At 36.8% G+C, this 26181-nt stretch overlaps 2 protein-coding genes across 2 annotated transcripts; one reads left to right on the top strand and one right to left on the bottom strand.

The window, feature by feature from the left end:
• The first annotated feature begins 2154 nt into the window (after positions 1 to 2154).
• LOC107784141 (disease resistance protein At4g27190-like) lies at positions 2155 to 5840 on the top strand. Its single transcript, XM_016605213.2, has 2 exons — positions 2155 to 2831; positions 3162 to 5840. Exons 1-2 carry the CDS (start codon positions 2301 to 2303, stop codon positions 5580 to 5582), a joined length of 2952 nt encoding a protein of 983 aa, XP_016460699.1. The 5' UTR covers positions 2155 to 2300; the 3' UTR covers positions 5583 to 5840.
• Positions 5841 to 18116: 12276 nt separating this feature from the next.
• Positions 18117 to 24039, bottom strand: LOC107784140 (nudix hydrolase 8). Its single transcript, XM_075253331.1, has 9 exons — positions 23321 to 24039; positions 21912 to 22171; positions 21281 to 21346; positions 21044 to 21181; positions 20738 to 20815; positions 20568 to 20618; positions 20433 to 20467; positions 19864 to 19972; positions 18117 to 18856 (listed from the first exon to the last, which is right to left on the bottom strand). The coding sequence occupies exons 1-9, from the start codon at positions 23460 to 23462 to the stop codon at positions 18650 to 18652; spliced, it is 1086 nt and encodes a 361-aa protein (XP_075109432.1). The 5' UTR covers positions 23463 to 24039; the 3' UTR covers positions 18117 to 18649.
• Positions 24040 to 26181: the final 2142 nt, after the last annotated feature.

Here is a 26181-nt window from a genome sequence, read left to right as displayed (position 1 = left end):
AAATTCAGAAAACTAACAGAACAAGTAGGAGAAGATGAGAAAAGAACAAAGAAATAGAAATTAAATAGCAAAAAGGTAAGGAATAGAAAGAAAAACGACCTAAACAAACCCGGACCAGTAAAGAATGGCGACGAGTCTTCAAATCTTGCAAATTTCCGGCCAAACCTGATACCAATCGTGTGTTCTTATAAAGAACACACGAACAAAATCAGGCTAGACCCGAAATTTCAACAGAATCTCGATTTGCAATTTTTAGGGCTTATCTTCAAATCCAGATTCGACAAGTCTGGTGAGGATTCAAGAGAAACCAATCAGAGATTTGGAACGAGGGGGACGTGGTGGTCTTGTGGTGTAATTTTGGAGTGGTTTGGGAGAAGTTAGGTTTTTGGTCTGACTTTTGATTGAAGATTCGACGAGTTCCAGTAAGATTCGAGGGAGGGGGTTTGGAAATTTGGGAAGAGGAGAAGGAGATGAATCTATGGTGTTAATTTGGTAGTGATTAGACCACCGGAACCGCCGTGAGGCGATTTCCGGTGGGCGGAGTAAGGCGGAGCAAGGTGGGAGCGATGGGGATTTGAGAGCGCCAGTCTCTAGGGTTTGGGAAAGGGACGAGACGGGGGGTTTTGAGAGGGGAGGGGGTGGGCTTGCTCGGACAGATTTATATTAAATCCACCCCTGCTTCCCAGCCGTTGGATCAGACCAACCTCGACGGCTCAGATCTGTTAGCCATCTAAATAGGGTCGTTTGGGGTTGAGAGGTGGGGGGCCGGGTTACAGGCGCGTTTAGGATGGACCAGACGGGTTTTGGGTGTTCAGAACTTGGGCTTGAGGGTTTTGATTGGATTTAGCCCAACAGACCTCCTCCTCTTATTTAAATTTTCTTTTAATTTCTTTTTAAATCAAAATTAAAGATAATCCTAAATTAATCACTAACCAAATTATCCTATTACATTAATTAACTCTAAATAACATTTACCACAAATAATTAACAACCAAATTCAAAGAAAAACTACCAAAATTCGAAATTAAAAATTAAAAATGCAAAATAAACTATATTTTTTGTAATTTTCCCTATTTTTATAAAACAACTAATTTGTTAATTAATCCTAAAATGTGAAATTAAATCCTAAATGCAAATGCAACATATTTTTGTATTTTTCATTAATTAAACAAAGATAAGAATGCACAGACAAAATGCAAACAATTATCAGAAATGCCACAAAATTCACAAAAATTGCAAAATAATGAAAAGAAATTATTTTGTTTTTTGAATTTATGAGAGTATTTATATAGGGCAAAAATCACGTGCTCACAGATAGTACGAAAAATATTGGACGCAAAGAAATGGTACTTGAACAAGGATTTAAATGAGGCATTACAAGACTGTTGCACCACAGGTAAGTTCAGAATAAAAAAAGCATACCAATCCTTTCTACCACAGTATCAGAAGATGAAATTGAGAGGACTTGTATTGGGATCAAAGTCTATTCCAAAACACAAGTTTATTTTATGGCTGGCACTTATGGGAAGGTTAGCTACTGTGGATCGAATATAGAAATGGGGTGTCAAAATATAATCAGATTGTGTTTTGTGTAATACAAGAGCTGAGGAGACTTTGCAGTATTTGTTCTTCCAGTGCAGCTATTCTGCCTACATCTGGAATTCAATACTTCAATGGCTAGGAGAAAAGAGGAAGGTCAGTAACTGGGAAGAAGAAACGGAATGGATTAGCAGAAAAACAAGGAACATCAGACCACGAGCACAGATTCTACAATTCTTATATGCTACTACTGTTTACCATTTGTGGAGTGAAAGAAACATAAGAAGATTTCAAAACAAAAAGAGAGAGGGTAAAAAATTTAGCAAATGGAAGAGAGTCCTAGAGTCTTTGAATAACTGCCTAAGTAGAGGTAGAGAGGTATTGGAAAGAGTTTTTTTTATACCTTTACATAGATAGGAAGAATTTGGAGACTAGTTATGGTCTACGTTCAAATTCAATTCCTAGGTGGCTTTTTAATCACGCTCTAAATATTATTTATAGTGGTCAAGAGTCAAAGATAGAAGTCGAGGACCGATAATGCACCTAGCGTCAGAGGGAAAAAGAAAAGGGACCCAGTGTGTGTTTGAGCAATCAAGGAGAGAAGGAACCATCGGTCAAAAGTCATCTTATTCTTGAGATTAATATATTGCCTCTCCAATAATTGATTATGCCTTGTATCCTTTTTGTTCTTGTTCTCGATCGGATTTCTGCCTTAAGCAAAGAAGAAACAGTTGGTTTAGTTTAGTCTCAGGAATTGTTCAATGGAAATAATTATTAATGCAGTAGGTGGTTTTGTTGTTGAGGTGGGGAAGTTGGTGTGTAAATGCATCTATCCTGAGATTGAAAATACCGTCCGTTTCACATCAAATGTTCAAAGTGTAAGAGAGGAAATGGAGAGGCTAACAAAGTTTAGAGATGATATCAAAGGGAAGGTGGAAGGAGCTGAGAGAGAAGGCTATAAACCAAAACCAGAGGTTCTCAAGTGGGTCGAAAATGTTCAAAAGCTGGAGACTGACTGGGAATCTATGAAAGAAGACATTGCAGCGGCTCAGATGTTTGCATACAAATGTTGTCCAAATTGCAGTCTTCGCTCGCAAGTCTCCACTCAAGCACGAATCATGCGAGATCAACTTTGCGACCTTAAAAAAATGGGAGAAAATTTTGGATCCAGTTTGGTGGTAGAAAATTACCAGGTGAAAAAAGTGGAGTACATCCCAGGACCATCAATAGAAGGCCAGTCAGCAGCAACAAGAAATCTCAACAAAATCCTACAACTCTTAGAAGATGATAAGGTAAATTAATTGTTGAACTTAAACCATTCCAAGACTAGTAATTTTAAATTGTTTAGGATTGGTAGCTGCTAATTTACAACAACGACGACAACAAACCCAGTGTGATCCACGAGTGGTCTTGGCCGCAGTAAAAACAATTCCTGTTGATAGTTAAGGTAGATTTTGTACTAGTACTACTCTTTACTAAAGGAGGTTAAGTTGAAAAAGTTGAGATCAAGAAATTATGATCAAAGCCCTTCTGCTCTAGTTTGCTAAAATTCTTCTTTATAACAAATTTTCCATGCATGACTTGTGGGTAAATTTCTTTTTGGGTAATTTGAATCCTTTCAGGTAGGCATCATTGGTGTATGGGGTATGGGAGGAGTCGGCAAAACGACTTTGGTGAAGAATCTGAACAATGAGCTCCTAAAGACTGCTACGTCAAGCTCTAAACTATCTTTTAGTGTTGTGGTATGGGTTACAGTGCCCAAACCGCCAACAGACATAAGAAAGGTTCAAGCACAAATTGCCAACAGATTAAACCTAAAGGTAGACAGTGAGGAAAGCGTAGAACGCATTGCCAGCAGAATTCATCAGAGGCTCAAGGAAGAAAAGAGTTTCCTTCTTATACTCGATGATGTTTGGCAAGCTATAAATTTGGATCATGTAGGCGTGCCCCAACCTGAAGATCCCGCAAGAAGCAAGGTAATTTTAACTTCTCGTTTTGTTGATGTTTGTAGGCAAATGAAAACAGACACTGAAATGAAGGTGTTGACATTTGATGAAGATGAATCTTGGCAAATGTTTGTCAAAAATGCGGGAGATATTGCCAATCTGGAGCATATTCAACCAGTTGCAAAGGAAGTTGCAAAGGAGTGCGATGGATTACCTTTAGCAATCACTGTCATCGCAGCATCTATGAGAGGGAAGAAGAGGGTCGAGCAATGGAACGATGCTTTGGGATCACTTAGAATGTCCGAACCACACAACACAGATATGAAAGATAACGTTTACAAGGTCATCAAGTGGAGTTTTGATTTTTTAGAATCTCAGGATATTGAATTATCCTCAGAGCAAAGAAGCAAATATGTGAACAAAAGGGGAGGTGACATTCAAAGTTGTTTCTTGTATTGCTCCTTATATCCAGCGGTTATGTCAACAAAAGATATCATACATTGTTGGTGGGCGGAGGGGTTCCTTGGAGAACGTAACACATATGAAGAAGCCTACAACAGGGGAATCACAATGATTGAGAGTTTAAAGGACGCCTGCTTGCTAGAAACCTATAAGTTGGATTCCGTGAAGATGCATGACGTGGTTCGCGATGTTGCTATATGGATAGTTAATTCCTTTGGGAATGAACACAATTCTCTTATTCAAGCTGGAGTTGGGTTGACTGAGATATCACATATTAAAATGTCTACTTCTGTCAAGAGAATATCTTTCATAAGCAACGACATTGAATGTCTACCTGATGGCTTGATGGAATGCCCAGAGACAACAACTTTACTTTTGCAAGATAATCATCCCCTTGAAAGTATTCCCCATGAACTTTTTTTTGCATTTCCAGCCCTAAGAGTTTTGAATCTGAGTGGAACTGGTATTAGAGCACTGCCTTCTTCCATCAATAGTTTATATCAATTACGTGCTCTAATACTAATAGATTGCCGCTGGTTGACAGAGTTACCACCTATTGGTAATCTTTGCAATTTGCAATTGCTTGATTGTGATTATACAAGGTTACATCGTCTGCCGCAAGGAATGGACAAGTTGACAGATCTGAGGCGTTTAACTGCAAATCATTTAGAGAGCATCGACCTAGGAATTCTTCTCAAATTGGCTAGCATGGAAATGATAAATGTGCTGGGTAGACGTCCTGTATCAATTTCTTTTGATGAGCTCTCCTCTCTACAAAAGCTGACCTCTCTTTACATCAAATTGGATAGCTCATCAGTGTCTAATAGAGACCATACCTGGATGTCTAGATTGAAAAGATTTCACATTGTAGTCGGGGAAGAGCCAATGCGACAATTTAACAATTCACCAAGGAATATAGCTATTTCCAAGTGTGAAATTTTCAGTAAGGGAGAGCTCTCAGGCATGTTGCAGTTTGCTTCAAATTTGTACTTGCAAAACTGCAAGGGTCTCAGGAAGTTGATTGCACACAACAGTTTTGATGGAATAAAAGAACTTATAGTAAGTGACTGTGATTGTGATTTCAAACCAGCAGAAGAAGGAAGTGGACGGCTTAACCCTCTGCCAAATCTGGAACATCTCTGCCTCAGCTTGATATATAATTTAGAGAGTGTATCTGATATCAGTCATCTTCTGGGTCTAAGATTTTCCAAATTACACAGACTAGATATTGTCTATTGTCCAAGATTGAGATGTCTCTTTAATGTTGGTGGAGCTTTTTCTGTACCGAAACACCTGGAACATATTGCAATTATCGATTGTTATGAGCTGGTAGAGTTGTTTGTGCAATGCAGCTCAAGTCAGACGACACTTGCCAACTCAGAAATTCCAAGAGTTGGGGAGTTACTGTTGGAAAACTGTCCAAGCTTAAGAACTCTAGGCGAGCCACCGAATACGTGGGAACAACTGGAGGAACTTCGTTTGATAAAATGCAATCAAATAAGGAAGTTGCCTCTCTCTATTCAAACTTCCAAGAACATCAAAGTAATAAAAGGACCATCAAAATGGTGGAACCAATTGGAATGGGATTCCGACAACTTCAAGTCAAATTTAGAGCATTGTTTCCAACCAGTTTAATACTGACAAAAGGATCAAAGTTGAGGTGATTTACCAATAAAACTTTTAGATTTCTCAAGTCAGTGGTACTATACTTGATTATTCGTCCACTAGCATCCTTTTATTTAGAACTAATAATTTGGGCATTTACAAGAAAGATGAAGAGATAGTCTACTGGTGTAGCTTTGAGATATGTCCCGATTCGAACATTTTGTTGCGGGTGAAAATCATGTATACCTACTATCTTTACTTAAAAATAAAGACACTCCTTTCAAATGCATATTTTTACCCTCTAGATCATCAACCATTTTCTCTTCCTTTTTTCTAAAAAAAAAAATTCTTTATTATCATGATATTTTTATTCTTTTATTAGTCTATGTTCACCAAAACTTAAGGGCATTTAAGTGAAACCAAAAGATAGTACAATGCTAACCGACTACCTTCATGTAGTAGGTTAGCAAGATCCTATATTATTTCTGTAATAAAAAAAAAAGAGTGAGAAGGTAATAATCAAAGCATATAAGATAATGATGTTCAATAATGTAATAAATGAGATGAACAAATAAATTTAGTTTAAAAATAATTAACTTGTATCGATAATTTTATTAATAGGAATCAAAACTAAAATCTACTTACATAATTGAGAATGAAAGAGGAGAATTTTTTAACATATACTCAATACAGATAATACAAAAAAAAATATTATTTAAAATAGAGGCTGATTTTATAACAAGTTCCTAAAACATTTCTATTTATACTTTGAATGAATTTTAAGTTACAAATTAGAAAATAATTCATTAATGACAATCAAAACTCAAAAATCTATATCCAGATGGAGAATAAAAGAGGAAGTGAAACTTAGATATACATGCTCACACCTATACATATTTAATGTACGTAATATTAGAATATCAATTATAAAGAATAGTGGTAGATTTCAATCAAATTATTCTATTTAAAAATAGTGGTAACTCATAAAATGATTATTCTATCTATAATGTTAATGTATTTAAATTAAATCTATAGTAAGAGATATCATTATTTTAATTGCAAGTAAAACACCTTGGTAAAAAGGAAAATATGATCATATCTAGTATAAAAAGGTGTTACAAAATTGGGGGATTGGAAATAAAAAGAAACCTAGTGATGTCCTATAAGTGGGGTCTGGAGAGGGTAGAGTGCATGTAGACGTTACCCCGATCCTCGAAAGATAGAAAAGTCATTTTCAATAGACCCTCGGCTCAAGAAAGATAATTGGGGAATTGGAAGTCGAAAGGTAAAATTGGCATTGCGTAAGATAGGAGGGTGAGAATATCTTATGTTCAAAGTTGAGGAGTTTTATTTTTAATTGTTGTAGTTTTCATCCTTTTGTATCTAAAAGAAAAAGGAAGTCATGAAATGGAAAATATTTACATTTGAAATGTCTGGAAGTGATGATACAAACTGCTGTAAATAGTTTTAATACAATTCCTCCATTTTCTTTCCTTCCCTTCCCCCATTGACTCAAGCAAATTCTTTCATTACCTCCCTAGACTGATCACTTTTATAAGGTCTTAGATCCACTCTTAACTTTATCGCGGAAAACTTATACTTAATAAAAACAGATTAAGGGTGTGTTTGGTAAGATAAAAGTCATTTTTCAAAAAATATTTTTTGAAAAATAACATATTTTTTGATTTTTTTATCCTGGTAAATATTTTTTTGTTGTTTGGTTGGAGAGTCCAGTACCCACTGAAGTGAAATCCGCTTCAGCATCATCAATAGGCACAGAAGAAATGGAAAAAATTGGATTTGTGGACTCGCCTAAAGATGAAGGGGAAGAAATATTTCCTAAACGGACTGATAATATTGTCTAAGTGTTATATGGAGTTCATAATTCAAATGTTATCAAGTATGCTGAGCTTGACTCTTGATAATTTTGCGTGTGAAGTCTGAGTAACTGCATTAAGTCACACTATTTTTGTTGGGCTGAGCTAATGTGTCCATGTTTTTCAAGTATCATGGCACCATCAAAAAAGCGCCAAGCCACGGGTCCATCCTCAAGCCGCCAAAGGGCAGCTCCTGCACGTCCCTATGACAACAACAAATTTGTCTCCCCTGAGGCTCAGACCCGTTTTACAGAGAAGGCTGCCAAGAAGCCAATTCCGGAGAGGGGCATCAATATCAAAAAGGTCAAGGAACGATGCCCCCACATGTACAATGAGTTGATGGAGCGGGGTTTGCAGGCCTTCATTGACGAGCCAGGGGAGGCTAATGTAATGGTTGTACGCGAATTCTATGCTAATCTATCAGAGCATGTCAACCATGTGATCACAGTGCGCCGTAAGGCGGTGGATGCCTCCATTGAGGCGATACGCATAGCTTATCAATTGCCCGACCCTCTGCCTAAGAATACTGACTTTATGAATATGGCCAAAATCCAACCGATGCTAAGTGGGAGTGCTTCTTTGATGAAATTTGCACACTAGAAAAAATGATAGAGTGGCTGGAACATGGAGAGAAGTTCCACTCATCCGTCTTAACTCCAGAGGCGAAGAGCTGGCTGTATGTGATTAACAGCCGCCTTATTCCCTTCACAAATACTACGGAGGTGAATGGACCCCGGACTGCATTGATTTGGTGTTTCATCAAGGGTCTTCCCTTCGACATGGCCAAAGTGATCCACGACGAGATGTTTATCCGATGCCCCCAACGCCAGTATGGCTTCTTTTTCCCATCTTTGGTGACTAAGCTTTGCACGAATGTGCAGGTGCCTGAAAATACTGGTGTGGACGGGCTGGTACGAAAAAGCCATAAGATCCGACCTGGAACGAACACCACGGGGGCAGCCTCAACAGCAGCGGCAGGTGGAGAGGATGAGAGTGGTTCTGATACATCAGAGGAGGAAGAGCAAATAGATGTGGAGGGCGAAGCGCAGGCCCATGCGCCCAGCGCAACAGCTGCAGCATTGTCACGAGCAGCGTCCTCTTCAAAACTGCCAGAGTGTCCCGGCACACCATATTGGAGCAGGAGGTGGCTGGTCTACGCACCTCTATGTATGATTTGGGCACTCGTGTGGACGCGATAGCTGACCGACAAGCCAAGTCGGAAAAGAAGTTCATGGGTTGGCTGTGAGCTTTGGGGCGTACGTGCAACGTGAACCCCGAAACCATTTCCGATCAAGAGTGAAGCTTCAGGGAAGTCTCTTCACCTCACTGTTCTTTTAAATTTTCAGCCATGGGGACATGTCTTCTTTCTTAAGTGTGGGGTGGGGGATTCCTTCATTGTATATTGTATGTAGTTGTACAAATTGACGGGTTGTTTTGTTTGTTTCATGTTGACTTGATAGTTTTTGTTAAGCAGGAGTAGTTTTTTTTCTTGTTAATTTAGATAAATGGCTCGGCTCGACGACGGACCCCTTTCGACGGGGTTCTTGAGGGGCTGAGTCGAGGAAAAATAAATAATTTTTTTTGTAGGCTCTTCCTGATGACGGATCTTTTAGACGATTTTCTTGAGGAAAGTGAGTCTAGAGAAAACAACAATTTTTTTTTTCTTAGGTAGTGTAGCGATTCCCCCTGGTTTTTCTTTAAGCCGCCGTTCTTTTCCAAGGGTTTAGCTTGAACCGGGCATAGGTAGTTTTTATTTTTGTTTTCTTTTTGATTTGTAGATTAGGATAATGGGCTACGAGCTATAAAAATTGAAAGAGAACCCATAGCGTTGACACACCTGAACACAATAGACCCTAGAGTGTAACGCTTAGTCCTAATTGTTAAATCTCACTGAAAGTGCCTTAATTTGTATGTTTGTTACTGAATTGAATTCTCGTAATGGAGCGTCTTGATGAGCTGATCTGAATGAGTCATATGTCATGTGCGGTGAGTATTTGTGTAGTCCATGTAGTGTACTTATGTTTAGAACTTGCCCGGTATGTGAGTTGAAGCGAAATTTTAGGTGATGCTCGGTTTGAAAAATGATGTTAGGCTTTCTTTGACCTTTTTAAGCTTAATTGCTTATCACAAATAAAATTTGTCCCTAGTTAACCTTTTTGAGCCTGTAGACTTTTGTTTGGCACCCGCATTACAAGCCTATACCCTTTTGTTCTTAATTGACATTGTTTTGATCCTTTTACCTCTTAAAGTACTTTAATTGTGAGAGGAGCGCTAAAAGAAGTAAGAAGGAAATAAGTGTGGGGTGACTTTTGAGTGGAACCAATAAAAGGGTGAAAGGTGCACTTATGTTGTAAACGAATACACCACTAGCAGAAATTGAGTGACAAGACGAATAAACTTATCAAAAAAAAGGGGGGGGGGAGATGATTACATTGTGTCTTGTTCCAGCTAGCGGGAATGAATTAATAGAGTGCTTAAAGAAGAAAGGAGTATTTGTGGGATGATACTGTGTGTGAATAAGAAGTGGGTTGAAGAATTTGTGCTAAAAATTGCTCATGTGATGTGTTAAAGTGCTTAGGAGTTGAGACACTATTCCTAAATACATCTTACCCATCCCTTAGCCCACATTACAACCATGAAAAGTCCTAATTGATTTTGGATCGAGCTAGCCTACATTAGTAGAGATTTACATTAAGGGCAAGCTTATGGTACCAATTGCATGCATGTGACCTCTTTTGTGAGAGTGAGTGATTTTCTTGATATATGTGAGTACATGAATTGAATGTGGTGGATTGAACTCAGTTTTTGTTGATGTAATTGTGAGGGCATATGATTCGTGACGGAAAAACAAGTCTTGACTTTTGTGTAGAGTACTTTGAGGAAGTGTGAATATTGCATGGCACTTGAGAGTCGACTTTGAGGCTAGGATTGTTCACTGCTAGGCGTAATACATGTACATTGTTCTAGGTGTAATGCGTTAAGGGAAATGGTTGAGTGAAGGATTCTCTAGAGAGTATAGTTGATTGCTCGAGGACTAGCAATGAATTAAGTGTGGGGTGTTGATAATAGGCGAAATCTAGGTGATTTAGCTATTGTTTATGCTTCCGCTTGATTATATTCCAATGACATATTATGGTTAATTGATGAAAAATAGGCTTTAATTGTGATATGTATACATTGCAGGATGAGGAGCCTATATGATGCTTTCAAGAGGATATTGGAATGATTTATGTGCAAGAACAATCCCTCGGAGTCGAGTGCGCGCAAGGACGAGACGAAAAAATGGACGAAATCAAGCTCCAGGTGCGCGAAGAAACGCGCGAAGTCGCGTAGTAGTTCGCGCGTAAGAAAGGCCGAGGCAGAATCATGCGTGAAGAAATGCGCGAGCTCGCGAGTGTCCGGTCCGTAAAAACGTTATTTTGGGGTAAAATTGGAAATTTGTAGGGAAACCCACTTAACCTATATAAAGTCAAGCCCGTCCAAGGTTAAAGTATCAAGTTTTTCATAGTTTAGTGGAAGAAATAGAGAGGCAAGAGGCAATGAGGAGTTTTGACCATCAAGTTCTTCTTTTCTTCTCTTGTTTTTGTTGTTTTGTGATGAAATTGAACTTATTTATGATGAACACTAGTATGAGTGGCTCAAACCCATTGTTCTGGGGTCATGGGTGAAACATGAATGTTGCTATTTGAAGTTTAATTCTACAAAGTTGGTTTATCATATTGGGTTGTTTACTTAAGTCTGCGTTTAATTATTTTGCTGAGTAACTAACAGTGAAATACTATCTACGAATCTTTAGTTGGACTCGAAAGTGGGAACTTTAGATTGCATATAGAATTAAATAGAGCAAGTTCTTGAACCCGAGCCTCGGGGAACAGATTTGCAATTGGGATAGACATATACCCAATTGTCTTGCTTGGTTGAAATACAGGAATTGTAAATGCGTTCTTGTTAATTTTAATACTATAGACATATAGGCGTTGAGTTGACTTGAATAGGCGAGTAAGAACTCGACAGATTCTTATGAGTAATATCAACTCTGTCAATCAATAACCCAGATAAATTGATTAGTCATTTTGAGCCAAGAACACAATACGATTGTTGACTATGCCCGTGACCCTGGAATATCTTCTCCTACTATTTGTTACTCGTAATTGCTATTCGTTTGGGTACTTATTTTAGTTAGATTAATTCTTTATAGTTTAAGTAGTAAACAATTACATCTCTCTTTAGTGAACAATCTCTTGGGTAGATAAAGAAATTGGGTTTGAATCAGTTAACAGTTAATCATAAGTCTTCGTGGGAACGATACTCTACTCACTACTCTATTACTTGACGATCACGTGCACTTGCGTGAGTGTTTTGGTCGCAACATTTCTCAATTTTCTTGTGGTTAATTAATGTTTTCCTCCAGAACATACAAGTAGTGGATGAAATAAAAAGTATAATGGAGATGATATTATGGGATGAATTAAACTGAATATATCACTTGGTGAAGGAAATACAGATATCAAATCTATTTTTATTGTATTAATTTATACAATATGATTACCTTAGCAGCCTTAATTTCTAGATCATCAACCTTGATATGTTTTGACACGGGTCTTAATAGGCAGACGAAGAACAAATCAGACTTTTCAAAGGCCACGTTTTGCGTGTGCCTGGAGGAGTACATGGATAAGTGTTAATAAACAACGGAGACTGTAAAATAAACAATTTTAACCAACATTTCACTTGACACTTTAAACTAAGGTTTAGAGTGTGATTGTTTGAAATAGCATGAGTGAGAGCAAGAAGCTTAATTAAGCTTGAAGATGGGCAGATTTATTGTAGTTGGAAGAAAATAAATCTTATATTTCTACATCAGATGCACGTCCTTTTCGATCAATTTGTTACACCAGAAAGAAAGAAGTGTCCTAAACAATGAAGTCTAGGGAGCCTTAGCGCAACGATAAAAGTTGTCGTAGTATGACCAGGAGGTCACAGGTTCAAGCGGCAAAAACGACTTAATATAGAAATCGGAAGTAAAGCTACGTACATAAGAACCAATGTGGTCCTGCCTTATCCGAACCCCACACCCGCACATAGTAGGCGCTTAGTGCGCTAGGCTGTCCTTTTTTAGTAAGCAAGAAGTGTCCTCAACAGTGAAGTATAGCTAGTAGTACTTCGATATACTCTGTGTGTCTGAGCACAGTTCATTCGGATACTTATCGTATCAGCATTTCATGTTCTTATAAAATACGCGAATATAGATCTTCCTAGCGTTAAAAAAGCATATAATCATGAAAAATTCATGGTCCTTTGAAGATGAAGAAGCCATAACCTCCACAAATCAGTATCAATATAAAAAGAATAATGAGAAAGTAAATTCATCATTTTGATTAAAATTGCTCATTATAGATTGCTCGTTTAAGTAAAAAAAATATGTTAAAGTGTGAATTTCTTATCCAAGTTTCCTCCTTCACTTCCCTCACAATTCCTGTAAAGATCTCCTCTGACTGTATTTGACACAAGAATAATGTTTAAGGAGTTAGGTATACAGACAACATGTTTCAGTATTTACTTCTGTCAAAAAAGACCAAAATGTTAAGGTCAAATTGCAATACAAGAACATACCTCAAGAATAAAACCGGTTGGTATTTTCCATAAGCCTGAAAGAGCCGGGGCAGAATGTTTCTAGTGCACGATGAGCAAGACCAAAATAGAATACTTGGAGTGCATGTTCAGTAGCGCGACTTGGGAAGTAGACGAAGACGTGAGGCTTGATTCACAAGTCATCCGTATGAGAGAAAGTTTCAAGTACCTTGGGTCTGTTATACAAGGGAATGGGAATATCGACGAGGATGTCACACATTGTATTGGAGCTGACTGAATGAAATGGGGGCTCACTTCTGGTGTTCTTTGTGATAAGAATGTGCCACCAAAACTTAAAGGTAGGTTCTATAGAGCGATGGTAAGACCAACTATGTTGTATGAGGAAGAGTGCTGGCTAGTCAAGACCTCTTATGTCCAGAAGATGAAGATGTCTGAAATAAGGATGTTGAGATGAATATACGAACATACCAGGTTATATAAAATTAGATGGTTCGAGCATATAAATAGGAGAGGCAATGATGCTCCAGTGAGGATGCACAGTGTATAAAGAAGTAAATAATCTATTGCCCTTGAGGTTTTCAATTACATGCACAAATTATTCTATAAGAAAGGTGAACACATACATATTGTTGTAATTTGTTTTTATCCGATTCTTTGAAGCGGTGCCATCTGACACCACTTTGTCGAATTTTTTTTATTAAATACATACAGTCAACCCTCTCTATAACAGCCACGTTTGTTTCGATATTTTTTCTTACTTTTATAGTTAATGGTTATATACCTATAACAACATTTGATGTTTAAATATTTCTTGCTATTATAGATAAAAATTATCAAAAAACTAATTTTTTAATGTTATTTAAAAGATAAGAAAATTATTCAAATTTAAAATCTCAAAAGATATGCATATTTCACTAGTTAAATATTGAAGAAAGCTAATATACTTTCAATAAATTCATAGCTAAACGTATAAAGATTTAAACTCTAAGACAACCATTTTAAATCTATCTAGAAAAATAAATTCTCTCAAGATTGATTAAAGAACTTTGTAATTGTAGCTTGTTTCACTGATTTCATTCTCTTACTAGCGATATAACGCTTGAATTGGCGAAGATTCGTATCCAAATTTTCAGCAAAAATGCATCCGATAGCTTTCCCTTTAAGACATCTAAGAGCTTAATTGTAACGACCCGACCGGTCGTTTTGAGCATTTGCACTTCGCTCGGTAGTTTGGAGGCACGAATAGCTCCGTATGATGTATTAGAACTTATGTGCAATATTTGGATTCATTCCGAGTTGATTTGATATGTTTCGGCGTGCGTTTTTGGAAGTCGAAAGTTCAAAAGTTCATTAAGTTTGATTTGAGGTGCATTTCGTCGTTTCGATATTGTTATGTGTGTTTTGAGGCCTCGAGTAGGTCCGTATTATGATATGGAACTTTTTGATATGTTTAGACGGGGTCCTGAGGGGCCCAGGTGAGTTTCGGATAGGTTTGAGTTGTGTTGCGCTCGTTTTTCTTATGTTTCGATGTCGTTTTTCAAGCATAAATGGTATCACATTGAACAAATGAGCTCTGATTTCTGTTTTTATTGAAGCATTAGATCCGTATCGTAATTATGGAGTCATAGAAAAAAGGATCGTCAAATTTGGACATCATATGAGGATTTTATGGTTATTTTACTAAGAATTGGGTTGCCGGATTTTTCAGATTAATTATGAAATTGTCACTGCTGCGTATTTAAAATATCTGCACTATTTCCAAATATTGAAACCAACATATCTCCTTTAATATAAGGTCAAATGGAGTGATTCAAGAACCTAACTTGACTAGAATTTCACAAGGAATCCATTGGAGGTATCAAAAGTAAGTTTCGAGATCTTTTGGCACAAGAAACGAGGTAGAACAGTGTTAAAACGAGAGTTTTGTGCATTTAACATATTTTGAGTTGGGGAGCTCGGAATTGGGCAATTTTTCAAGGCGCTTTTCAGCATATGAATTGGGGTAAGTGTTCTCTATTCGGTTTTGGTTATCTATCTTCGATTTTCGTTTTTTGTTGATGAATTTTAAAGAGGAAATTGAGAGTTTTGACATAAAGTTTCATAATATGAATTTTTGAGTTTTGAACACCGATTCTGAGTCGGATTTGAGTGAAACTAGTATGGTTGAACTCGTAATTGAATGGGTTGACGGATTTTGTGAGTTTTATGGGGTTCCGAGATGCTGGCCCAGGTTGGGCTTGTTGGCCGATTTTGGGCTTTTGATTAAAGATTCAACCTTTTTTTTTTATTAGGATTGGTTCCTTTAGCATTGTTTGATGTATTTGAGTTGTTTTTAGTTAGTTTCGAGCCGTTCAGAGGTCGAAACGCGTGGGATGGTATTTTTGGAGCATCGCTTGGCCTGCTCGGCATTGGTATAGGCTCGTTCGAGGTAAGGAACTCTTTTGAGCTTAGTGCTGAGGGTATGAAACTCCAAACTATGTGTTATGTGATTGGTTTTGAGGTGACACACATGCTAGGTGACGGGCGTGTGGGCGTGCACCCTGTGAATTGAGACTCTGTTGTTCCCATGGCCTTGTATAGTGGCCCTATTTTGTGGATATTTGTGTTTACACCATGTGGTAAAGTAATTGAGCTGTCAATCATGCTAAATATCATGTTTAGACTTCATCGTAATATTGTTTGTACCCATAGTAGTTATTTCTGGCTGTTATCTCACTGATTTTCACTGATATTTTTGTACTCAGTCATATTCATGCATTCATATCATATCTCTGTCTCAGTTGTTATTATCGATACATCATATCATTGTTGTCGGGCCAGATTCATGACATTGTGTGCCCTTGAGTGAGACTGGAGCGATTCATGACTGGGTGAGGCCGATGGCCTGAGTGAGAATGATATTTTTGGATCGGACTGCACGCCACAACGATATATTGGTTATATTTATGTCTATGGATCGGGCTGCACGCCGCAACGATATATGGATCGGGCTGCACGACGCATCGATATATTGCTTGGGATGAAGGAGCTCCTCCGGAGTCTGTACACCCTCAGTGAGCGCAGTCGACTATATATATATATGGATCGGGCTGCACGCCGCAGCGATTATTACACAATACTGAGTGATTTAGTGTGCTGAGTATTGAGCTTAGTAGGAGAGGATGCGAGGCAATGAGATTGGCTACTCTGAGAGTGTGAGTACATGTATCATCTCTGAAATACATGGCATTTATATGCATACATGACATACATGCATAGAGATGCATTTTTCTTATGCTAGATAGTATCACGTCATTCATTACTTATTATACACATTGATATTAGGGTATGGAGAGACACTTTATACTTGTTATTTGGAAAGAAAATAAGACATTTTATTTATTGTGGAAAGGATATTTTAAAAAATTACAGTTTTCAAACTTACTCGTACTTTTGGCATTTTCGGTAAGAGATCTGGGATTTTCTTTCACTGAGATATTTGAAAAGCATGACCATTTTCTGGAATTGTGAACGAGCTGAGTATTTTATTTTTGTATTTTTTTTTTACTTATATTATGTTGTTATGAACTGTCGTGGAAATATTGGCATTGGACCCGATCCTATGTTAGCTTGTCACTGCTTTCAACCTAAGGTTAGGTCTATTACTTACTCGGTACATGGGGTCGGTTGTACTGATACTATACTTCTGCACATTGCGTACAGATGTCGGTTGCTGCTGTTGTTGTGCTCAATGGTTGCGAGACTTGAAGATGTACTGGCGCCCCTGTTGTAGCTGCCTCCTTTGTTCAGGGTAGCCTTAGCTTATAAAGCTCTGTTTATGTACTTTTCAAACAGACTGTGTATCTGTTTCATTGTTGCTTTGTAAACTCCATTCGTAGAAGCTCATGATTTGTACTACCAGTCCTTGGGAAATGTATAAAATTCTGTAAATTACTTTCATTTAATTGTCTTGTTAATATAATTGAAATTGGATAATTAATAGTTGGCTTACCTAGCGGGTTGGATTAGGTGCCATCACGACCAGTGGATTTTGGGTCGAGACATTAGTAGTTAAATTTCTATCTAACTATTTTTTGGAATTTGTTCAATGGAAAAGATATCATGTGCAAATCTTCAAATCTTACATCTTATGCAAGATAGAAACTTTGTTTAAAGGAAAAGATTGTAGGCATAATTTTAGAATTATTATTAGTATTCTTAAAAATTCTTCATGGCTGTTATATCAGGATAATTTTACAAAGAGCGTTCTGCTATAAATATAGTTGTTGTTGTTATAGGTAAAAAGTTGTTATAGAGAGGTAAAATATAAATGTAAAAAATCGGTTCTGAGAAAAACTTTGACTTTAATAGTGAATGACTATTATATAGGGATGGTGTTATAAGGAGGTCATTTGTCTAAGTGTGCCATTTTTCTAATATGTAGGTGTGTAGTTTTGTAAAATTTTGAGTCTCTTTTCCTATAAAAACAGCAGTTGTAAAGAGTTGAACTTCTGGACTGAAACTGAAAGGCAGAGGAATTTCCTGCACAGAGATGCAGAGTTTCAAGCTATAAGTTGATCAGAGGAGTTTGCTGTGATGTATTTCCTGTGATGTCTTAAGTTTTTCTGCCAATAACTTTTCCTTATTTATACTATTTTTTCTTTCTGGTTCTAATGTTTTGATTGCTTTGATGTATACTGCAGTGGTGAAGCCAGGAAATTCACTAAGAGTGTTCAAATTTTACCCTCCGGTGAGATATAAAAGGGTGTTCAACATCTATTTTTTAATCCGTAACAAGTAATATTGTACCTTATGAATAGTATAATTACTTAGCGAAGGATATTCAGTTGACTACCCTTGAGCCAACATAGCTTCGCCCCTGGTATACTAAGTAAATTTTTGTTTTTTGTTTGTGTTGTGTGATCGTCTTGTTAATTTGTAATAAATTGGTATTGATTCTGTGTTTAAACACTTTATTGCATTCTTAAACTGTACATTAACGAAGGGATTAGGATTCAATTTTTTTATGACAGTAACCTTCCTACAAGTTCATATGACATAATGACAAGTATAATACAAGTATGAGCTAAACTATCATTGTAGGAAGAATAAAAAATGGAAACTAAATAACTTGGTAAAATATATTTCACATATTTACAAAATTCATATCCCAATAGGTTACAACTTACAACAGCTTAGTCCTTCGGGACGGCCAATTGGTTTGGAGGGGGTTATCCATAGTGATGACTTAGGATCGATCCACCCTCAATGCCTTCTGGGTCTGAGCCTGTCGCACAGGGCTTGCCTAGTGCGGTTTACATCCCGGTGTGGTTTGCAGGCTATTGCACAGTGGGGGGTTTACCCAGTGTGCACAGAGTACTCACCACAGAGTGCTCACCCCGAAGGGCAGAGGCTATGACAGAGGCTGTAGCGGCTGCTTATTTTCCTTGGGTTCCAAAAAAGAAAACTTACAACAGATTACAACTTTCTGTTTTTTGCAGGGAACATGGGAATATCATTACATACCACATATCATCATGGAGAATGACCAATTGACATTAGTCATTGTGTTAAACTCTGTGTACCACTACTACCAAAACAAAATGGAAGGTGAGCGCGAAACTGTACGATAAAATGCTGTTTGTGGTTCTAACTGGCTTGACAGTTCAAATCTGGATCCTCAACTGTGTTGAAGTACAATGTGGAAAGTTTGTTATCAAGTTTGGAAACCAGTTGATGGATAGACAATCCACAGTAACGCTTCCCTAGTCGAGCGATGAAAATGTCAATTATTTTCTTGAACATGTCATCTCCTTGTATTAGGGGCTGCTCCACAAACTCAACTAGAGGCATCCACTGCATCGCAAAGAGAAAGGCAGCTTGAGTAAATACAAGGTAGCATAAAACTGCACTCTCTAGCGAGAATTACTAAGAAATGTGAACCTTAGGTCTAACGTAAACCAAAAGCTAGTTCTTGAAGTGAAGATTGTCCAAAACTATAAAAGGATATAACTGCACATTTTCCCAACTAATATAGGACACTTAACATCTCCCGCACGCCCTGGGACTGAACAACTGATGCATGGACAATATCACATGGGGGCCAACATTGTGAAGCCATATTAAGAAAAAGGGACATTGGGCGCAACTCAACCTCGAAAGTTAGCTCATTATGTGAGAATTGTTCAAGACCATATCAGAAAATAACTCATTTTTCCCCAACATATGTGCGACATGTAAAATGACTGAAATGCCAGTAGATGAGAGATATTCTAAATACTAATTTAAGATGAAGCGACTGTACTCTAGAGGACTGGTATGGGGCGAAAGTAGTTCTTCATGAAAATTTTACCATGGGAGGAGTATCATATTTTGACATTGAATTAAGTCCTTTGGAACTGCCTCTAAGTTTATCTATCATTCCAAATCTGTTGTCAATTTCAACTCTCTACGTACGTGTGACTAATATTTTACAGGAAAATAACCTCCATTAGTCCCTCTTGTTCCCTCAACAAGAAAGCTCGGAACCACATATAATGCAAGAATTGGCATATTTCAATGGGAAACTGCCACTAAATCATAAAGAAACGTTCAGTATTTGGCGCATTTTTTTAAATGACAGAATAAGTAGTTTCTCTATTTTCTTGAAGTAAATCAATGTTTTCTCCAGGAGATACAGATAACAAATAAGATTAAAAATGATGGGATGCATTACAACAACAACATAGCCAGTATTATCCCACACCGTGGGGTCTGGGGAGGATAGTGAGATGGGATGCATTGAACTGAAAATATCTTCTAGTGAAGGAAATACAGATATCAAATTTATTTTTGCTGACTATCAATTTATACAATATGCTTACCTTAGCAGCCTGAATTTCAAGATCATCAACCATGATATGTTCTGACAGGGGTCTTAATAGGCAGACGAAGAACAAATCTGACTTTTCAAAGGCCACGTTATGTGCATGCCTGAAGGAAGACATGGGATAACTGTTAATTAAACAATGTAAGACTGTAACATCAACTAATTAGGGTCCAAAATAATATCTCCATTTCACTTGACACTTTAACTAAAGTGTAGAATGTGATTGTCTTTAAATAGCATGAGTGAGAGCAAGAAAATCTCAATTAAGCTTGAAGATGGACAGTTCTCATTGTATAGTTGGAAGAAGAAAACCTTATATTTCTATATCAGGTGCGCATCCCTTTTGATCAATTTTCACATCAGAAAGCAAGAAGTATCCTAAATAGTGAAGTCTAGCAAGTAGCAAGTACAGTACCAAGCAAAGTTTGCTCGGAAACTTATCATATCGACATTTCATGTTCTTATGAAATATCTAATATAGCTCTTCCTATCGTTAAGAAGGCATAAAATTCGCTATCCACCATGATAAATATATGGTCTTTTGAAGATGAAGAAATTTGTTACCTGAAAGCCATAACCTCCACAAATTCGGTATCAATCTGGATAGAATAATGAAAAAGAAAACCATCATTCAGATTACACTGCTCACTATAGAGTGATCGTTTAGGGTAAAAAATATGTCAAGTGTGGATTTCTTACCCCAGTTTCCTCCTTCACTTCTCTCACAACTCCTGTAAAGATCTCCTCTGACTGTATTTTGACATAAGAACAATGTTTAAGGAGTTAAGTATACATAATACATGTTCCAGTATTTACTTCTATCAAAAGTGACCAAAATGTTAAGGTCAAATTTCAATACAGGAACATACCTCAAGAATGAAACCAGTTGGTATTTTCCATAGGCCTGAAAGAGCCCGCGCAGAATGTTTCTCTTGCACGACGAGCACCTAAATCAGTATTTCATTAGGCTATGGGATTACAACAACAACAACAACAAACCCAGTGTAATCCCACGTGTAGGGTCTGGGGAGGGGTAGTGCGTACGCAGACCTTACCCCTACCTTAAGAAGGTAGAGAGGTTGTTTCCGATAGACCCTCGATATGTTTCAAGCATAATGATCTTCACAAGCTTATACGTTTTAATAGGAAGTCCATCCAAATAGAAAAATATGCACCTCATTTTTGTCATTGATCACAAAACCACCAACTCCAACTTGATGAGATGCATTAGAAGGAAGCATGCAGGGTTCATCTGGTATCCAATAAGTCAACATGACATGTCCTTTTTCTGCATGATGGTACTGAAATCCTTCCTACAAAAATTTAGAGTTTGACCATTATTTTTAGCCAGCATTCAACATCAAAAGAACTAACACCAAAACTTAAAGATTTCAGGTAAAGTGATATAATACCTTTACTGCAATAGGAACTAGATCACATTTTTCCACTGGTAGCTTTAGCCAAACTCCCTTCTTCCCCTGCATTGGGAGCCATTAATTAGCTCAATGTGTTTTATATGATGTGATCTAATGATATTTGACAAAAATGGTGAGTCTTTTTGGAAACATTCCAAGTGTGTTTTATAATCGCAAGAGTTGTCGAAAATAAACAGAAAAAAGTGACAATGCAATGGCTTCCACTATGTAGTAACAGGCGTTGTCAAAGGCACGCTTAAGCCCTGAAGTGAGACTCAAAACACGTTGAGTGCTTCGCCTCGCTTAACGGGTGCTTCAGTGTCGTCATCGAGGTTCTAATGCATACTTTTCCTTGTCGTAGATCTTTCTCAATTTCTTTGTCCATATAATTTAGTTTATGCTTATAATTATTAGTCTCGTAATATACATATATATTCATATTTTTCCCATTTGCGTCTTTCTTCACGAAAGCCCACGCTTTATTGTTCCGTGCTTAAAACTCCAAGGACCTTAGAGCTTCTTTGCACTTTTCGCCTTTGATAACACTGTGCAGTAATCAACACCAGACAAGAGATCTTTCATGAAATTTGAGACTAGTCTAAAACTGTAGTTGCTGGCAATGAAGTACCTTCACTTTCCAATGAGCGAGAGATGCACGTAGTAGAGACACAAATTTGGCAGGATTGGATGGTAGTCTTTCTGCATTGACGATTACCCCTCCGTATTCATCATCAGAGGCATCAAGTACCCATTTATCTCTAAAATACAAACCTGTGTGGTTCGTACCATTTATCTGATAAGAGAAAGTGTCCACTAAGAAATTCTTTTTGGTGACCGAACTTGTCGCATCATAAGAAGTTCTTGAATAAGAAGCCTTCATTAAAAGCCCTGAAGGTAAAACAGAACATTACATTAATTCTCATTTAGCAGCAGTAGTAGTGTTATCTAATAACGAGTCGATAATATTCTTCTTAATTACTGCATTAGAAACAGGAAATGCATATCTAAAAGCTAATGGTGCACTTTGTATTGCCTAATTGTAGAGCCATTTTGACAAGGGCGGACTTACTTGAATACACAAACTTAAGCTCGTCTAAAACGGAAAAAAATGACTGAAAATGTTAGAGAGAAACCACTTTTATGTTACAGTATGCTTCAACTGCGAGCATGATACTTTTTCTTAGCTAAGCACGTAGAAATCTTATGTTAATGGATGGCGGTAAGACTTGAACTCTCATACCGTGTTAAATTGTGTGACTAGAGCGTCTGCAAAATGGTCAAATTATTCAACAAGAAACACAAATCTCTTAGTACATGAGAGAAATGGAATGAATTAGGCTGAAACCATACGTTGCCCCTTAAACTTGCCTGATTTTTTCGCTTAGACACCTCTACTAAGATTTATACCTATTGAACACTTAAACTCGAGTTAAGTATGAAACACCCAACAAACATTACAACAACTGAAGGACAAACATGAAATGCTTTTATCAGCATAGCTATTGCTTTGTCCTTCAAACCATACCTCCTCTTCACTTAAACTATCATAAAACCTATGCCTCTCGGACTCTTCAAAAATACCACTAGGTGTGTGCCAGATTTTCTAATATGCATATTTTGAGGGATCCGGCAGAGATGCGACATCAATTTTGGAGGGTCCAAGCAACATAGCAGAAACAATCATTCTAATAAGTAGCTTATGGCTGGCTTTCTCCAAAATCTGGATACACTAATTAAATACTCTAAGCACGAAACATGTACTCCATCTGTTCCATTTTATGATAATTTGGGTACACTTTTCCGTGCTAGTTTGTTCCAAGAAGAGTGACACATCTTTACGCTCAGAAACAAGTTAACTTCCAATTTTTTACTTAATGACATGATTTTATAGCCAGAGAAACGTCATAGCATGTTTAAAACTACAGAGTAACAATTTTCTTATACCCATAAAAGATCAATGTACTGGAAAAATAACCTTCTAACTGAATCCAAAAAATCAAAAAGGTACACAAGCCTAATTATATAACAGAAAATTACCTCTGGAAGAAGAGAATTTGGGGGACACATTGACACCAAACTTGAGCTTTGAGTCTAAAAATGAGCTAGAAAGCTTCATTGTCTCCATACCAACTGATTTAGACATTGATATTGCCTTAGAATCAACATATTTCATCTCCATTTAAACTAATTCTTCAGTTCAGTTCCACAGTCCAAATGAAAAAGCAAAATCTTGACAGCTTTATAAATAACCCCAGATAAGGAAACCACGTAATTTATATACAAAAAAAAAAGTTCAAGATTCGATTTTTTAATGCTAAAAACAAGATATTTTCTTGGGTATTTTCACCCCCCTCGGAGGAAACTAAAATGTGAACAAAACCAGTGAAGAGCTGTGAGTAAAAGAACAAAGAAGATAGTTTATATATATAAAGGAAATGAATTATGACATGGAAACTGACATAAAGTTAAAGCAGATGTCTACGTGTTTGGCAATATGGCATGTGGTTGAAAATGAACCTTGTATAAAATAAATTAAAATGACAAACACAAGCTTGAAATAAATAAAAGAAAGATATTTGTTTTATTAGTGTAGAAAATGAAGGGAAGTGAAAGGAAAACTGAGAGGAAATGGAAAGGGAAGAGTAGTGTGCGGTAAAGTTAGTGTGAAGAGGAAGTAGAGGAAGCTAAATGGAAGAGGCAGAGGAGAGTACGTATTAAACGAGGAAGTTCTGGCTCTACATTTTTTTGGGGTATCAAAGTGGAAACGCTCCCTACCATTTTTAAAAAGAAATTAAGACTTTCATCAACTTGCATGTCTAGACCTGCCATTTGGAGCATGAACAATCTATAGTAAGGTTCCAACATTGGGGCACCAACTCTGATACTATGATAAGAATTATTTTTACGCTTAACTTAACCCCAAAAGCTAGCTCAAAGGGTAATAATTGCTCGAGCTATATAAAAAGTCCAAGGAACCCATCAATCTCCGATTTGGAATTCCATCACAAAGCAACTAAATACTTTCCCAATTATCGTAAAATCTATTTTCACAAAACTAGAACCGACTTTGTAATGAAAATAAACCACACTAAAAGCAAAATGAAAAATTATCAAGCCGAGGTCCCTTGTTTGGAGTAATACCAAATGAGATAGATCAAAGATTTAAAATTATGGGTTCAACGTTGGAGATTGTTAATATTTAACCTAATATTTTTGAAGTTAAAAGTTTATATATATTTTGTTATAATTTTTGGTATAATTTTTAGAATAAATTAGTGTTTCGTGTGGAAAATATTAGGTTCAAATGAACCCAATAAGCCGGTACCATTTCACCTGTGAATACCGAGTACAAATAAGTATTTATCCCAGGAATTTGGAGACAGAAAAAGAAATAATTTTTAGGTGCAGTGCGTCGTGCCATCTTTCATCACTTAAAAAAAAAAAAATAGGAAGGTAGATCATGCTTCATGATTTTTTGCTTATCTTAATCATGAATTATTTAGTTGTTAGCATTATTATCTTATCCTTTGACAAATTGGAGAAATAATTAATTTTAGGTGGACGTCTCTCTTCCCTTTTCGTGAATAATGCATTTTCCTATCAACAAGAATGACGTGATTCAAAATAGCATGAGTTTTTTAAAATGTAAAGTGAATATAAAATTTTCAATTTTCTAAAAAATAGAGGATTTTAATGTGAAGTTGGTTCTTAATTTTCAAATCTTGAAAATAATATAAATCATATGTAAAAGTTACATAAAAAAGATACTATAAATTTTTGAAAACGCATTGTGTAAGAAAATTTGACTTTTTAAACAGTGTTATTTTGCTGGATGTACAAATGGAGAATAATATTATTAACTATACATAATATATTAAAGTGCCTATAATTAATAGTGTATTTAATTTGGATTCATAGCCTCATAGGTAAATATATTGCAATCGTTAACGTTATAAAGCATACTCTTTAATTAAATGCCTATAAAGCTGAGATAATAGATTATATATTGGACGGTCAACAGATATATTTATGCGGCTAAAATTCAGAGAACTCAATTGCTATCATAAATATCAATTGATCAGTTATGTCAACAAAATCCAAGTGGCAAGGAAATATCTTATAAATAAAGTAGTAAATAAAATAAGAAAATGGGTCAAAAAAAGAGCAATCAGATGAAGAAAAATTCGATTGGCTAAAAATGGATAAGATTGTATTATTAGTATCTCTTCAATTATTGAAAATATTTTTGGTACATCTTTTTTTTTTTAACGTGTAATGAGATGCATTGAGAAAATAAGAACTATTATATGATAACGGAGCTCGGCTCTCACATCATGTAAGTTAGGTTATGGTGAAGTCCACGTGGGAACACGTCAAGTTGGATTGTGATTGGGACAAATTATTTTTTATGTCTAGTGCATGTGATTCTATTGCGACGATAGCGGACAATTGTCCAGTTCTTTTTTGGGTGATAGCAGTCCATATAGGGCACTTACCACCCGCCCACGCACCTCCCGTGGCGGAGGCAGGATTTTGAACCTCTTGACCACTAAATTACACTTTTGAATTGTGTTTAGGGTGTTTAAAACTTAATATATAGAGATAAAAAATAAACTTTGCCTTATATATACAGTATAATTTTTCGGCGAAGGGTGTTCGGGTGAACACAATTGCGTCCCCTAAATCCGCCCCTGCCCACCCCCCTACCCCAAGAAGAAGTTTACCATGTGTATTAAGTAATAATTTGTTATTTACGTTAACGTGTTTAGATTAACTTAAAGTAATGGAGATCATACGAGTGAGATTTGTTTTAGTGGTAGAGTACTCCGGTCATGATGATACTACTGATGAACGTCTTTAATTATCAGAATATTTTTGCTTCTCACTTTGGTCAATTA

The sequence above is a fragment of the Nicotiana tabacum genome, chromosome 5, assembly GCF_000715075.1.
Source record: "Nicotiana tabacum cultivar K326 chromosome 5, ASM71507v2, whole genome shotgun sequence".
Taxonomy (NCBI): Eukaryota; Viridiplantae; Streptophyta; class Magnoliopsida; order Solanales; family Solanaceae; genus Nicotiana; species Nicotiana tabacum.
Note: the sequence above shows the minus strand (reverse complement) of the source record. Positions and strands in the feature narration are given on the sequence as shown.